General features: G+C 32.8%; 2 protein-coding genes across 2 annotated transcripts; both read left to right on the forward strand.

Annotated features, from left to right (window-relative positions):
- The first annotated feature begins 8238 nt into the window (after positions 1-8238).
- On the forward strand, positions 8239-11197 carry LOC135138361 (zinc finger protein 64-like). Its single transcript, XM_064068325.1, has 2 exons — positions 8239-8508; positions 8567-11197. Exon 2 carries the CDS (start codon positions 8600-8602, stop codon positions 9719-9721), a length of 1122 nt encoding a protein of 373 aa, XP_063924395.1. The 5' UTR covers positions 8239-8508; positions 8567-8599; the 3' UTR covers positions 9722-11197.
- Positions 10058-11122, forward strand: LOC135138678 (zinc finger autosomal protein-like). Its single transcript, XM_064068655.1, has one exon. The coding sequence runs from the start codon at positions 10058-10060 to the stop codon at positions 11120-11122; it is 1065 nt and encodes a 354-aa protein (XP_063924725.1).
- Positions 11198-15792: the final 4595 nt, after the last annotated feature.

Genomic DNA, 15792 nt, shown 5'->3' on the forward strand with positions numbered 1-15792 from the left:
ATTCGTTTCACTTATTTACAATAACTATATTGTAGAATGAGCATTGATTAAATAATACAGACAGACCCATCCTATTGTTTGGAGCGACAGGCCGAAGGCCGGCGAATAAGAAATGGCGCACCAACATTTGGCCGTCAAACGCCGGCGAATATCTTGGACCCCAATCGCGCGCATAAGCAACCCGCTTAACGGCAACAATACTGTTGGTAAATCTACCATTCGATAGAGAGCGACGAAAAAAAATGTAAGAATCTCATAGTAAGCATTAAGATAATTTACAACGTTTGCCAAATGAGCCTAACACAACTTTGCCGTTATTTCTAGTCAATTAGATTTTATTTCCTTTAGAAGTTTCTGATAAATAAATAGGATTATAATAATGAATAAATGATACAAACAAATTATTACAATACACGTTGTTTTAAATACTTGTTGGTGCTATTGAAAACGTAAAAATAAATGTAAATAACACATTGGAATTTTTTTACGCGTTGGTGAGCTCGCTTTTGTTACTAATAAATACAAAGGAAAATGATTTTAAGTGCGTTTTCTCAAAATTTACAATATTTTTTTAGAAAATTTATTAGATTAGAGGCAGATATACACTAAAGGCAAAACATATGCATTAATATATGTCTTAAAAAACGGGTAAAATATGCCGCATAAACTCGAACATAAGTCATTTTCTTTCACATTTTATAATAATAAAAAACATAAGTACAAAATTTAGAAAAGGTACGTACAAATTAATAAACAAAAATGCCATTAAATGAAAATTAGACAATAATATACATAGTTTGTTGATATAAATAACTAAAAAAAAATGTATAATTATGACTATGTTAAAATCTATCTATCTGTCTATATTAATAAAAATGAATCGCCGAAATGTATGTACGCTCATAACTTCAGAACGACTGCACCGAATTGGACGATTCTTTTTTTTACATGTTCCTTATTGTCAGGACAAGGTTTATATGTAAGAAAATTTATAAAAAATAAGACGGCTAAAAGATAAAAAACATTTAAAAATTTTGCATGGGAATCGCCACTTCGAATTAATCTGAATAGTTGGCGTTCCTGACGGACCTGTCGTCTAACTGACGTGTCATACAAAACTATTTCTTCCGTGCGATTGTGAAAAGTATATTGCATTTCAAATCGTTCTTTGTTTTTTCGTTAAAAAAACGTCGTTTATTTTAAGAAAAGTCTTGGTTAAAGTGAAATTAGTTACACATTGCGAAAGTTTATTATTAATTTTGAACTGCCATTCTATTTACCTATGTTCACTTTGTTGGTTTCGACAAAACCTCAAACTTTACCGTTATTCGAGGATTTACTTTGAAGTTTTCAATATGTATTTTAAAATTCTCAAGACAAAATTTACAGATTTGATTGACTGTGAAAATAATTCTGCGTCGTTTTATGAAGTTCATTACAATGCCGAGAAGACGACAAGCTGACATAGGTCCACGAAGTCAATCAAATGTGCGACGAACTACCTCAGGTGCAAATCGCAATGATTTATTTCATGGGTAATTCGGATACCGAAGTTGATTAGCGTTGTGCTCATAATCAACATAATAGTCAAACATTGAAGCGAGACATTGGATGGTATGAATAAAACTGAGTAGATACTCATATTCGAAGTACGAAGTACCTACTTCATTATTACTCTTATATACCTGAGCATTTACTCTATGTACATACTGCGTACCTACTTGTAAACATTGTGTCTCCCCGGACACAAATTGAACATCTACGCGTTTTGTGAACATTTAATCTAAAAATGAGCATCGGTGTGGCAAATGACTATTTGTCCTTATAAATAATAAATTAAATGTAATATATTTTTGTTTCCTTAAGAATATAAAGTCAACAAAGGTAGTTGAGTTACAAAAGTCTATTTTGCTCCACGTTGGCCTCCAACGAGCGAGTTTCATGATTTTTGTGAAAATTTGCCGGTTTTGAATTTGAATTTTCTGTCCTCGATAGTTGATGCTCAGCAAGAACCACGGGAAGGTCTGGAGCAGATCTCGCTAGGAAAGGAGAGGGCTAGGATTTGTTAATGAGGGATAGAACGTTATACAGTACAATACAATGGAAATACAATCATCCGTTTAGGATGTTGACCCAGCGTCTAAGGGCCCACAGAAGCCCCCCAGGCCAGAGCGTCTGACGACATGGAGAATTCACTCTCGGAACCAAAGAATGCACTGTTGCAAAATTAAAACCCAAGCAAGTGCACCATGAAAACAAAGCATTTGCACCACTGGAGCTAAATTGGCAAGACCCGAGTTAAGTTAGTAACACATACAATATACAGTACAAAATGCTTCAATTACAAAAGTTACAATATACAAATTTCTCCACGTTTGCCACCAAAGAGCGATGACTTTGCTCGCTCGTTGCTGTTGCCCAGCAAGAACCAAACAATACGAGGAGGTCTGGAGTGCGTCTTGCCATTAAAAGAGAGGACTAGGGTTTGATAGCATGGGTGAAGGACACCGTATTTTGTAAATTTGGACGCCGTAGTTTAAAAATGATGCATACGGTATTTTGTGAGTTATGAACGCAGTACTTTGTATATTCTAAAGGCGTACTTTATCAGTCCTGAATGCATGTTATTAACAACATATTTAAAAAAAAATCGGGCATTTTTGGAAAAATATCCACTTTCCTTCGTGTTCATAGCACTTGACACAAAACATTTTCGCTAATATTTATTAACAATAAATTAGAAATTCGCGAACACGTGCTACTTTTAACCCAAAACGAAGCTCCAATGTTGCTGCTACCAGACAGGAATCAAAACTGAACAGAAAGGATCGAAAATGTGACCTTTTATCAGGTAGCTGACGTGACAGTGACATCATCGTACGTCACGATGAGATTGCAAAAATTATTTTTCATATTTTAGATCAGAAATTGTACATTTTCGGGGTTAATTTAACAACGTTTAAACAAACTAATTTGTTTTTACTAACCTCGTGTTCTTAGGAAAATGGGTTTCGGTTTAATTATCATATATTGATAGTTATCATATTTGAACATTATGAATTGTATTAATTATGTTTAAATTTTATTTAATTATATCGCGAAAATGTATAGCTTTGACCCACCAACTTCAATCGTTTCGAAAATTTATCCAAAATGTAAACATTCTCGACCAAACGAATCACGGAATCCGATAAATTAAAACTGAAGTCGTACTTACCCTGTTTTCGGTCCTTTTCGGAAAAATATCCATTTTCGTTCGTGTTCACAGCACTAACACAACATATTTTCCGTAATACGTATTAATAATAAACTAGAAATTCGCTAACACGCTCCACTTTTACGCCGAAATGAAGCGACGATCTTGCCGCCATCAAACAGAAATTAAAACTGAACACAAAGGACCGAAACACGTGACCTTTACACAAGTAGCTCAGGTGACATTGACGTCATCGTACGTCACGATGAGATTGCAAAATTTATTTTTCATATTTTGGCCGGGAAAATGCACATTTTCGGGGATAATTTAACATTGTTTAAACAAATTGATTTGTTTTTAATAATTTCGGGCTTGTAGGACAACGGGTTTCGGTTTAGTTATCATACATTGATGCTTCTCATATTTAAACATTATAAATGATATTAATTATGTTTAAAATTTATTTATTTATGTCGTGAAAATGTATAGCTTTGATCAACCGATTTCAATCGTTTCGAAAATTTTCCCAAAATTTAAATATTGTCGAGTGAACCAATCACAGCATCCGATAAATTAAAACTGAACTCGAACTTACCCTGTTTTCGGTCCTTTTCGAAAAAATATCCATTTTCGTTCGTGTTCACAGTACTAATACAACACATTTTCACTAATATTTAAATATATAAATTAGAAATTCGTGAAAAGAGCCCTACTTTTAAGCCAAAACGGACTCTGATGTTGCTGCCACCAAAAATGTGACCTTTTATCAGGTGGGTCACGTGACAGTGGCGTCATCGTATACGTCACGATGAGATTGCAAAAATTATTTTTCATATTTTCGCTCAGAAATTGTACATGTTCGGGGTTAATTTAACAATGTTTAAACAAACTAATTTGTTTTTGCTAACCTCGTGTTCTTAGGAAAATGGTTTTCGGTTTAATTATCACATATCAATAGTTATCATATTTAAACATTATGAATTATATTAATTATGTCAGTTCTGCAACTCTCGAGTTATTTTCTAAAATAAATTGACTGATCCATACAATTTTTTGTCACTGTAAAAGCAAATCTAAAAAATATGAATGCAATGATAAATTTACGAAAATATAGGTACTGATGATATTTTGCACATTTTAGATAGGATTTATTCGGCAAAATCTTGAGATGACGTCATCAAGTTTTTGGGCTTGATAAACAGATATATTTTCATTAAAAACCTACCATGTCAAACAGTAACTTCAAAACGTCTGCAATATTTCAAAATTCATTTTTGCAATACTTGATTCAATCAATAAAATAAATTGACTCAGTGATTAATTTTTTTGAGACACTCCCTATAAGCAAAACTAAAAAATATGAATGGAATGATTAATCACAAGTATAGTAGAGTCTCATCCTATTTTAGCGTTTTCCTGATTCATCTTATGTCATCGCCGGTGATTTTCATTTACCACATCTCGTCTGGAATGGTAATGATATTCTTTTTGATTCATCGACTAGTAAACATGAATATTATGACGTTATTAACTCAACTTCAGCATTTATGAATCTTAAACAAGTTAATTTATTTCCCAATGGCAGAAACGTTTTTCTTGATCTTATTTTTACAAATATTGTTGCACTTGCAGTTTTGCCTGCTGTAGATCCTATTTTTCCTCAAAGTCTTCATCACTCTCCGTATTCATGGTATATTTCCTGCACCTCTTCATCTTCGCTTCACTCTGAAGTTCAAATTTTTGACTTTAATAATGGTGACTATATTTCTTTAAATGAATTTTATGCATCGATTAATTGGGATAATTATTTTCTTGGTCTTAATTTGGATGAAAAAGTGGCAGTTTTTTATGACATAGTTTTTAACGGGTTTGAACAATTTATTCCACATAAAATAGTAAGGCATAATGCTCGTAATAATTATCCGGTATGGTTCGATAAAGAATTGAAAGATCTTTGTCGCAATAAACACATAGCGCACTCTATCTATAAAAAATCAAGCAGGTTTGAAGATTATATTTATTTTAAATCCTTGAGATCGCGATGTAAACAGTTATGTGAACAACTGTATGCTGCGTATATATCTAACGTTAATGTTAGTATTTTTAATAATCCCAAATTTTTCTGGAAATTTGTTCGTGACAAAAAGAAGAGTGACAGCAGTATTCCTGCTGAAATGACACTTGATCAGCACTCTGTAAAAGGTGGGGATGAAGTGGCTAATCTTTTTGCACAATATTTTTCTTCTGTTTACGCAGTTGATGACTTGAGGAATTTTGCTTGTTTTTTTGATTCATCGTCTCAAGTGAATGATTCTGGCTTATATATTAGTTTATCAGATGTTTTTAATCATATTTCCTTGTTGAAGTCATCGTGTAATCCTGGCCCTGATGGTGTTCCCAGCATTGTTCTAAAAAACTGTAAATTCTCTCTTTGCTTACCTTTATTTATCTTATTTCAAACGTCACTCAGTGAAGGCGTCTTTCCTCAATTATGGAAGAACAGTTATGTAATTCCCATCTTCAAATCTGGACAACGTAACAACGTGGACAATTATAGGGGGGTCTGCAACCAATCTGCAATTCCCAAATTACTTGATGCTATTGTATCCATTCAGCTCCGATGGGCATCTGCATCTATTATCTCAAGTAGTCAGCATGGTTTTTTCTCTAACAGGTCAACATTGTCTAACCTTCTTGAATACAAATCATTTTTAAATGAAGCATTTGCCAATCGATCGCAAGTAGATTCTGTTTATACAGATTTTTCAAAAGCTTTTGATCGGGTTAATCATCGATTGCTAATTGTAAAGCTACATAAGTTAGGTTTTAGAGAAGGTACGATTAAATGGCTATCTTCTTTTCTTGTTGACAGAAAACAACAGGTACGAATTTATAATTATATTTCGGCCCCATTTTGCGTATCTTCTGGTGTTCCACAAGGTACACATTGTGGACCCATTCTTTTTTTATTTATTAATGACTTAACTTACTGTTTCCATTTTTCAAATTATTTACTGTATGCAGATGACCTGAAACTATTTAAAACTATACGGTCCATTCAAGACGCTAAACAACTTCAATTGGACTTAGTTGCATTATTTAACTGGTGTCAAAATAACTGTCTTCATTTAAACATTAAGAAATGCTATGTAATATCATTTTATAAAACCAAATCGCATATCAGTTTTGATTACCAATTAGACAATGTCTCCGTCTCACGAGTTTTAGAAATAAAAGATTTGGGGGTGATTTTTGATACGACCCTTACATTTAAGAGCCATTATAACCATATTTACAATAAAGCCATGAGTATGTGGGGTTTCATTTGGCGTCATTGTAAAGATCTGTCTCCATTGGCCCTAAAATCTCTTTACTGCTCTCTTGTTCGATCGCATTTTGATTATTGCTCTTCTGTTTGGTTTCCTTTTTATAAAATCGACTATGAGAGACTTGAAAGAGTACAAAATAAATTTCTTCGCACTGTGGAATTTAAAATGGGTCATTCTCATATTAAGGGTGATTACCGATGGATTATGGATAAGTTTCAAATTCACTCTCTTATTATCCGTTGGAAAATTTCTGATGCCTGTGTTCTTCATGACATTATTAATGGCCATATTGACAATCCAAGTCTGTTGGACAGATTGTCTTTTCTTATCCCTGCAGTTGACAGTCGGACAACAAGAAGTCGAAACATATTTAGAATATCAACGTCAACAACACTTTTGGCTCAAAATCATCCGTTAAGAAGAATGATGGAAGAAGCTAATGAATATTCCTGCCGCATTCGAATCTCAATCTTTGATTCTAGTAGGCTGAAATTTAAAAATGATGTGTCGGTTTATTATTATTATAATATGTAATCTTATTTAGTTTCATTTTCAACTTTTTATTTGTTTAATTTGTATTAATATTGTACTGTATCGTGGAGTCAAGAAACACTGTTTTTTTTTCCTTTATTTGTAAAGTGGAGTTATATTCCGTAAATAAATTATTATTATTATTATTATTATTTTGGACATTTTAGATAGGATTCATTTGGCAAAATTTTGGGCTGACGTCATCAATTTTTTGGAGGAAGGAAATATATTTTGAATAAAAATTTATTATGCTTATCATATGTTTAAAACATTTGCAAGATTTCAAAGCATTCGGTTTTGCAGTTTCAAAATTAAATTGTAGGTGAAACGAAGTTCACGGGGTCAGCTAGTTTTATATATTTTTAAAACATTATAAAGAAAATAAAAATTTGTGTTAGACTGAACCTTGTGGGTTTCTCAATCTATTTTCCGCAGCATTTTAAACTTTCAACTCAATTTCTTTCAAAACATACATACAAATGGATTTCGATGGTTATTTCCCTGTACCCTTCATTTGAAAATAAATAAGCTTATCTGGTGTTGTTTACCGATTTGCATTTTATGACTGACTCCCTACAGTGACCATAAGCTCTCCTCTCTTGGGTCGCTACCTGCCGTGGATCGGTACTTTGGGTTGCATAGTTACAAAAAATAATTCTCACTGAAACCGATTTTGCGGGCGACGACTGGGGACCCTTCAACATTCTCCTGTAACGTCCTGCGATGTGGAATGGTGTTTTTCATTATATTAAAACATGTTAGATAATAAGGGACAAAATGTTCTTGTTGAAAATTAAAGACAACACACAATTATTAATTGTAATAAAAATAAATAATATCAAGAACTTGTACTATGTATAAAAAACATTCATTGTAAATCGGTAAATTATGTAAATAAACCATAAAACCATAACAATTTTTTCCTACGACCTTTGTTCAAAATGTCAATTTATGCAGAGGAATTAAGGCGCAAAGATGCCTCACTGAATTTATTACCAACGATTTTTCGAGAAACGTATGCAATAGACTATAAGCGTCTAATGTATTAAAACAACAAGTAATAATAACAATTTGTTTGTATTATTTATTCATTATAATAATCCCATTTACTTACCAGAAACTTCTAAACGAACTAATCTAATTGCAAAAATTATTATGAAAATGTAACTCCTGCTATGAATGTTTCAACTTTACGAAGTCATTTCCGTGTATCACAATTTATAAAAAAAATCGAAACAGTTATGCCACCACAACAGTAATAATCTTCCTAAAAATAACTAGTTTTCTGAAATAGTCGTAAAGTACTTTATTAGGTTATTAGGAATGCGGAAATAATGCACTCATCGTTTTATTACTCAGATTTCTTTGTCGCGTAGCAGTAGAACTACTCGCTGACGAAAAAACGCACCTACAATCTCGATCTGTCATAAATTTACTACCAATAGTAAACAAGTAAAGTACCAGCATTTTGAGGTTATGTTGAAATTAATTCGTTTATTATTGTTTTTAGTGGAACTAAAAGGAAAAAAATATAAAAATTAAAATGGTGACTTTGCAATGTTCCGAACCCTTCACGGTCCACACGAAGCCCTCTGTGCTAAAAGTCCACCATTGTAAAATTTGCCCATACATTACAACGTCGTTTTCTCTCATAACAAACCACATTTCCCGTCATCAGTCACCTTTGGTATCTTTTAAATGTGAAAACCCCCTTGATTCTTACCATTGCAAAGACTGCGATTTTCAAACCGAACTAACGTTGCTTTTCAAGCGACATATTAAAGACCGTCACGGAATTAAACAAGAAAACGACGACGATTTAGTTGTGCATTATAATAATCAAAAGTACGTTTGTGGAAAGTGCGGTTTTGAGACGCATTTTTCGCTTAAATGCTTACATCACACAATAACGTGTTCGAACAATAGGGGAAATTTCCAACCGTTGAACAACCCCGGTCAAAATTTTAAGTGGCATAAACGTGATCAATGCGAGTGCAAATACCAACAAGAGCACAAAACTCTTACACATTCAACAGAACAACGGAGGCGTCAGTGTGAATGCACATTAAAAGATATCAAGTGGTATGATTGTGAAAAATGTCAATACAAAACCAAATACCGCTCTTCTTTAAATCGACACATGAAAGTGCGGCATTGTCAATGGGATGAAAAGGACCCCAAGTGGTACGAATGCCAATACTGTCCATACAAGTCTAGAGACTGTTCGAACTTAAGGAGGCACGTGATGACCCAGCATTTGAATAGTGAAAGTATCACGTGGTATCAGTGCATGGAGTGTCCATTTAAAACAAAACGTGAGGGGGTTTTACAGAGACATGTGAATTCGCATCACTCAAGTGGACAAGAGATCAAATGGTACTATTGTGAAAAATGCCAATACAAAACCCAGTACCGCGCAACTTTAAGTAGACACATAAATGCGCGCCATTTGGAGGAAGCTGATATAAAGTGGCACCACTGCACTGTGTGTTCTTTCAGGAGCAAAGAGAAAGGCAATTTGAAAATTCACATGAAGGTACTGCATCCGGATGGCCAAGACGCGAAATGGTACGAGTGCCAACAGTGTCCGCACAAAACTAGATATAGTTCGAATTTAAAAACTCATGTGAAGAAGTTTCATTTGAATGGTGAAGATAGTACGTAAATTTTTTATGTGTATGAATTAACTGTTAATTTTTTTCATTACAATATTTGTACTTGCGCGTATAGTGTGTTGCATATATGAAACGCCAAGTTTTTGAGGTTATGTTTTAATCTCATGACTTCAAAACACTTTAAAAGAAAAAGCCAATGTTTCCATACTTTGCTACGAAATAATTACAGGTTAATTTAAGTGAATTCAATTGCTTATGTAACGTTTCAATGGTGAAATCACCAAGAACGAGAATTGTTGCCAAGTTTTTAAGGTTATGTTGAACATCAACATAAACCTAATTTTTCTGTTTTTAGTAGCAGATAATCACAAATTAAGCGAACCAAAATGTTTGTGCCATGTTTCAACTGCGAAACCTCCCACATCAAACCTTACCGTTGCAATCACTGCAACTTCCAAACACAATTAGGAGTCCTTTTCAAACAACACTTCAAAGACCGCCATCTCATCATCAGAAAAAGCGAACATCCGCCAACTTCACCGAAAATTATCATTCAGAACTACATTTGCGAAAATTGCGGCTTCGGAACCCACTTTTCAATGAAATGGTTTCAACACGCTGCAACCTGTTTACAAAATCCAGAAATCCCTTCACCGGCTGATCCCACCAGTGACGTTTCCACATGTACCGAATGGCGGCGCAAATATAAGTCCAAGCACAACTTAAACAACCACAATTTTTTAGCACGATGGTTTCAATGTGCACACTGCACATACCAAACCAAAAACAAGCAATCCTTGACACGCCACATAAAGGTGCACCGTTTGGACGAAAAAGACCTCACGTGGTACAAATGTGACCAATGCTCATATAAAGCCACACAAAAGCCGAATTTGAAAAGACACATAAACGCACACCATTTGGATGAAGATGAAATCCAATGGCACCACTGCACTGTGTGTTCTTTTAGGAGCAAAGAGAAAAGCAGTTTGAAAATTCACATTAACGCACAGCATCTAGACGACAGGAGCGCGAAATGGTACGAATGCAAAAAGTGTCCGTTCAGTACTAGACATGGTTCGAATTTAAGAACTCATGTAAATATGCGCCATTTGGATGAAGAAAGTATCGCGTGGTATAAGTGTGAGGAGTGTCCGTTTAAATCGAAACAGAAGGCGAAGTTACAGATACACAAAAATGCGCGGCATTTGGACGAACCAGAAGTTAAATGGTTTGAATGTGAAAAGTGTTCGTACAGGAGCAAACGAAATTCGAGTTTGAAGCAGCATGTAAAGTTTAATCATTTGGATGAAGGGAGTATTAAGTGGTATGAATGCGAAAAATGTCCATACAAAGCTAAAATTCAGGCGCATTTAAAGCGTCACATAAATGCGATTCATTTGAAAGGTCGAAATTATAAAGTTGCACGACTGTGGCAAATATCCAAGTAGAACTAGGTTTTCGCATTATATTAACCCACAGCACAGAATGTAAAAAATGTATTATCATTAAATACGATTCAATAATTTTGTTGTTGATTTATTTAAATTTAAATTAGAAAAGACTTGGTTCTATCCAAACTGGGTAATAACAATAACGAATTTTTACATCAAAAATTGGGCATTATCTCGATAGAACTTCCCTCGCCCCTGAAGTGCAGCCCAACAAATTCCGATTCTTTGAAGAATTATATTTTTTTCTGATAACCTCTGTAAAGTAAAAACCATTGCCCCGGGAGTGTAAAGTCCAAAAAATGTTTTTCTCAAAATTGATTGATTTCAAAACTGAAGTGTCTAAAAATTGAAAACGTGCAAAAATTAAAATTTCAAAAAATCAAAAATTTTCTCGAAAAACTGAAAATTCGAGAACCGAAAATGCCTAAACAGAAATGACAAAAAATTGGAAACCGAAAATTTGAAAAATCGAGAAATGGAAACATCGAAAGGGTTGAAAAATCGAAAAATCAAAACCGTGCAAAATCGAAAAATTAAAAAATTGAGAAATTCATGGGGGTAGGATGAGTACCTCCAAGGAGAAATTGAAAAATCCCAAAACATGTCAAAAAGTTGCGAAATCGAGAAACCGAGAAATCAAAAAATTGAAAAATCTAGAAATGAAAATATCCAGAAATCGTAAAATTGAGAAATATTAAAAAAAATCGAACAATTGGAAATCGAGAGAGAGAAGTCTAAAAATTTTAAATTAAAAAAATCGACATATTGAAAACTCAAGACAAAAGCTGAAAACTCGAGAAGTCGAAAAACCGAGAAATCGGGATATCAAAATTGAGAATTCAAAAAATGGAATCATCAAAAATCGATACAGTCCAAAATTCGAAAAGTGAAAATCGCAAAAATAAAAATTTTAAAAATTTAATTTTGAAAATTCGAGACATCCAAAAGCTGAATTGGATTGAAAAATCGAAAAAGCAAAAAGTCGAAAATTGAAACATTGAGAAATAGAGGATTTCTCGGTACAACTGTGGTCAAAATGAAAATATGCAGATAACCAACGGGAAAAATGTATTTCGAAAAATTGACGAATTGAGGAATCGCAGATGAAATATCGAGAAATCTAGAAATCAAAAAATGAGAAGTCAAAAAACTGAAGAATCACAATTGAAAAAACCCAAAACTAAAATACAAACTTATTTAAAAATTGGGAAATCGGGAAATCCAAAGATTGAGTAAAAAATAGAAGCAGCGCAAAATCCAAAAAGCGAAAAGTCGGAAAATTAGAAGTTGAAAAAAGTTGAAAATTTTTAATTAAAAAAAAAATGGAAACATCGAAAAACCGAATTGGATTGAAGAATCGCAATATCAACAAAATTAAGAAAATCCAGGAATTAAAAAAATTAAAAATTGAAACATTGAAAAATCCAAAATCGAAAAATCTTAAAGTTTGAGATGCGTCTCCTTTCACTTCGGTTAAACAAGAAAACAACGACAATTTGATTGTGCAACACAATTTTGATTTTTTTTCCAAAAATCTGGACGTTTCGAGTAAAAACTCAATTCGGAGTCATAAACTACATGTGTAGGACTATGTTATCTTATACTATTTAAAACCCATTTACTATGTACAATTTTGAAGTGACGTCATTGCTTTAGTGGTGGGGATGATTAAACAAATTTTGGTTAGCGTTTTACCATCTAGATGATATTTCTAATATAAATACAAAATTTGACAACAATCGGTCCAGTACTTTCGAAGATTATCTGTCTAATAAATATCCGGGACGGCAGACAGACGGACAGACAGACAGAAACGGGGACCTATTTCTTCGTCCTCTATAGGGGTCATGAAAGGTCGAGAAAATGTACAAGTAGAGAGTCGGCCGACGGACTCGATTACAATACTTCCTTTGCTTACGCTCGGGACGTAAAAATCGAAAAATTGAAAAATCGAGAAATGGAAACGTCCAAAGATTGAAAAATAAAAAAATCGAGAAATTAAATCATCAAAAAATCATAAAACTGAAGATTTGAATAATCGAGAAATGGAAACGTCCAAAGATTGAAAAATAAAAAGATCGAGAAATTAAATCATCAAAAAATCATAAAACTGAAGATTTGAATAATCGAAAAATCTAATATTTAAAAAACTGAAAAAAAAATTGAGAAATCGAGAAATTTAAAAACCTAAAATTTAAACGACCGAAATATTGAAAGATGGAGAAGACGCAAAACCGAGAAATCGGGAAAATGACAAAAATCGAGAAATCTAAGCATCAAAAGATTAAAAAACAGATAGAGCCCAAAATCTAAAAGCGGGAAATCGAAAAATTAGGAATTAAAAAGTTGAAAAATTAAAAAAAATTAACTTAAGACTTAATTAAGAAATTAAAAAATTACAAAACTAGAAATAAAGCGCATTTAAAGCGTCACATAAATGCGATTCATTTCAATGTTCGAGATGTTAAAAGTTATGATTAAATATGATTAATTTTTTTTGATGATTTATTTAAATTTAAATTAGAAAAGACTTTTTGCATAAAAAATTGGGTAAAGGTTATCTAGAAGAACTTCCCGTGCCCCTGAAGTACAGCCCAACAAATTCCGATTCTTTGAAGATTTTTTTTTTGATATTTTTGTTTACTGATAACCTTGGTAAAGTAAAAACCAGTGCCACAAGAGTGTAAATTCCAAAGGGTCCACACAAATGCAGAAAAATATTTTTTCGCAAAATTGATTGATTTCAAAACTGAAATGTCTAAAGATTGAAAACGTGCAAAAACTAAAATTTCAAGATACATATAAAAAATTTAAAGCCGAAAAAACACATCAAAAAATCTAAATTTCAACAAATCAAAAATTTTGTCGAAAAACTGTCGAGAAACCGAAAATGCTTGAACAGAAATGAGAAAAAAAAATGGGAACCGAAAATTTGAAAAATAATCGAGAAACTGAAACATCGAAAGGTTGGAAAATCGAAAAACAGAAAAATCACAACCGTGCAAAATCGAAAAATTAACAAATTGAGAAATTCATAGGGGTAGGATAATTCTACCTCCATGGAGAAATTATAAAATCCCAAAGCTGAGATATGTAAAAGTTGGGAAATGGAAAATTTGAAAAATTAAACGGGAAATGAAAAGTTGAAAAATGCAAACGGCGCAAAAACGAAAATTGGAAAATTGAAAAATAAAAAAATTTTGAAACTGAGAAATCTAAAAATCTAAAATTTAAAAAATTGAAAACCCAAGACATCGAAAAATTAAAAAATCAGTACATACATCGAAAAACCCCGAAATCGGGATATCAAAAATTGAAAATACAAAAAATCGAATCATCCATTGAAGACAGACCAAAATCCGAAAAGCGAAAATCGAAAAAATATACATTGCAAAAATTTAATATTTAAAAATTCGAAACATCGAACAGCCGAATTGGATTAAAAAATCGTAAAGTTGGAAAATCGGGGCATGGGAAAATCGAAAAAGCGAAAAACCGAGAAATTGAAAAATCGAGAAATGGAGGATTTCTCCGTACGTACAAGTGCGGTGAAAATGAAAATATGCTAAAAAATTGAAGAATTGAGGAATCGCAAGATGAAATATCGAGAAATCTAGAAATCAAAAAATAGAGAAGTCGAAAACTGAAGAATCACAAATGGAAAACCCCCAAAACTAAAATATTTAAAAATTGTAATCATCCAAAGATTGATTAAAAAATTGAATCAGCCCGAAATCCAAAAAGCGTAAAGTCGGAAAATTATAAATTAAAAAATTTGAAAAATTTTAAGTTAAAAAAAAATCGAAACATCGAAAAATGGGAAACTAAGAACACGAAAAATCGAAACATCGAAATGTCAAAAAATCTAGAAATAAAAAAAATTCGAAACTGAAAAATCGCAACATTACAAAAACGGAAGCTTGAAAAATGTAGAATGGTCATGAATGACAATTGCGTGTATAACGTATTGCATAATCTAGATCTCGTTCACAGTATAGACACAGTATATCAGTAACGAAACTTCAGCAATATTTGCGAAACGGGTGTTCCCGGGAAACACGAAGATTCAAATATTTCGTAGCATTCGTATAATACTAATATGTAATTGTACACAAAAATAAAAATGGCTGGTACTAGTGACATTGGCGATTTTTTTCTTTTTTGTAAATTATTAATATCTATATTCAAGCAAAAAATTAAAATTAAAATGAAAAAGAAACAATGTTCTTCAAGGTCGGAGCACCTTGAGAGACGCTAGTGACCTCTTTATGTCGTTCCGTAAGCTCCCCATGTATTTCTTATGGGAACAGCTGACGCTTTCATGGCCCTGGTATAGATATACAGAGAGTTCATAAATGATCGAGAACCACGTGATCAAAAATGTATGCAACCAAACATACACAATTGGCAATAGTGCAGATTAATGTCCCTAAATTCATTGGCGTCACAAAGGAGTTAAGAATAAAAAAATAAAGCATTTCATAAATTGTTTTTATTTAGGTATTTACAATAAATGTTGAAAATGGTTTCCTTCGTTAGCAATACACATATTAACTCTTCATATTATCAAATACTCGTTGAAGAGTGTAAGGAGTTATATTTTCAATTTCATGGGTTATTGCTTGTTGCAGCTCATCAATGGTATGCAACCTATTTTTGAAAACATT

The sequence above is a fragment of the Zophobas morio genome, unplaced genomic scaffold, assembly GCF_036711695.1.
Source record: "Zophobas morio isolate AGI-343-1 ecotype UQ-CSIRO unplaced genomic scaffold, CSIRO_AGI_Zmor_V1 ptg000030l, whole genome shotgun sequence".
In the NCBI taxonomy this organism is placed as follows: domain Eukaryota; kingdom Metazoa; phylum Arthropoda; class Insecta; order Coleoptera; family Tenebrionidae; genus Zophobas; species Zophobas morio.

Coding starts and splice junctions, on each gene's coding strand:
- LOC135138361 (XM_064068325.1), top strand. CDS start 8,600: ATGGTGACTTTGCAATGTTCCGAACCCTTCACGGTCCACACGAAGCCC.
- LOC135138678 (XM_064068655.1), top strand. CDS start 10,058: ATGTTTGTGCCATGTTTCAACTGCGAAACCTCCCACATCAAACCTTAC.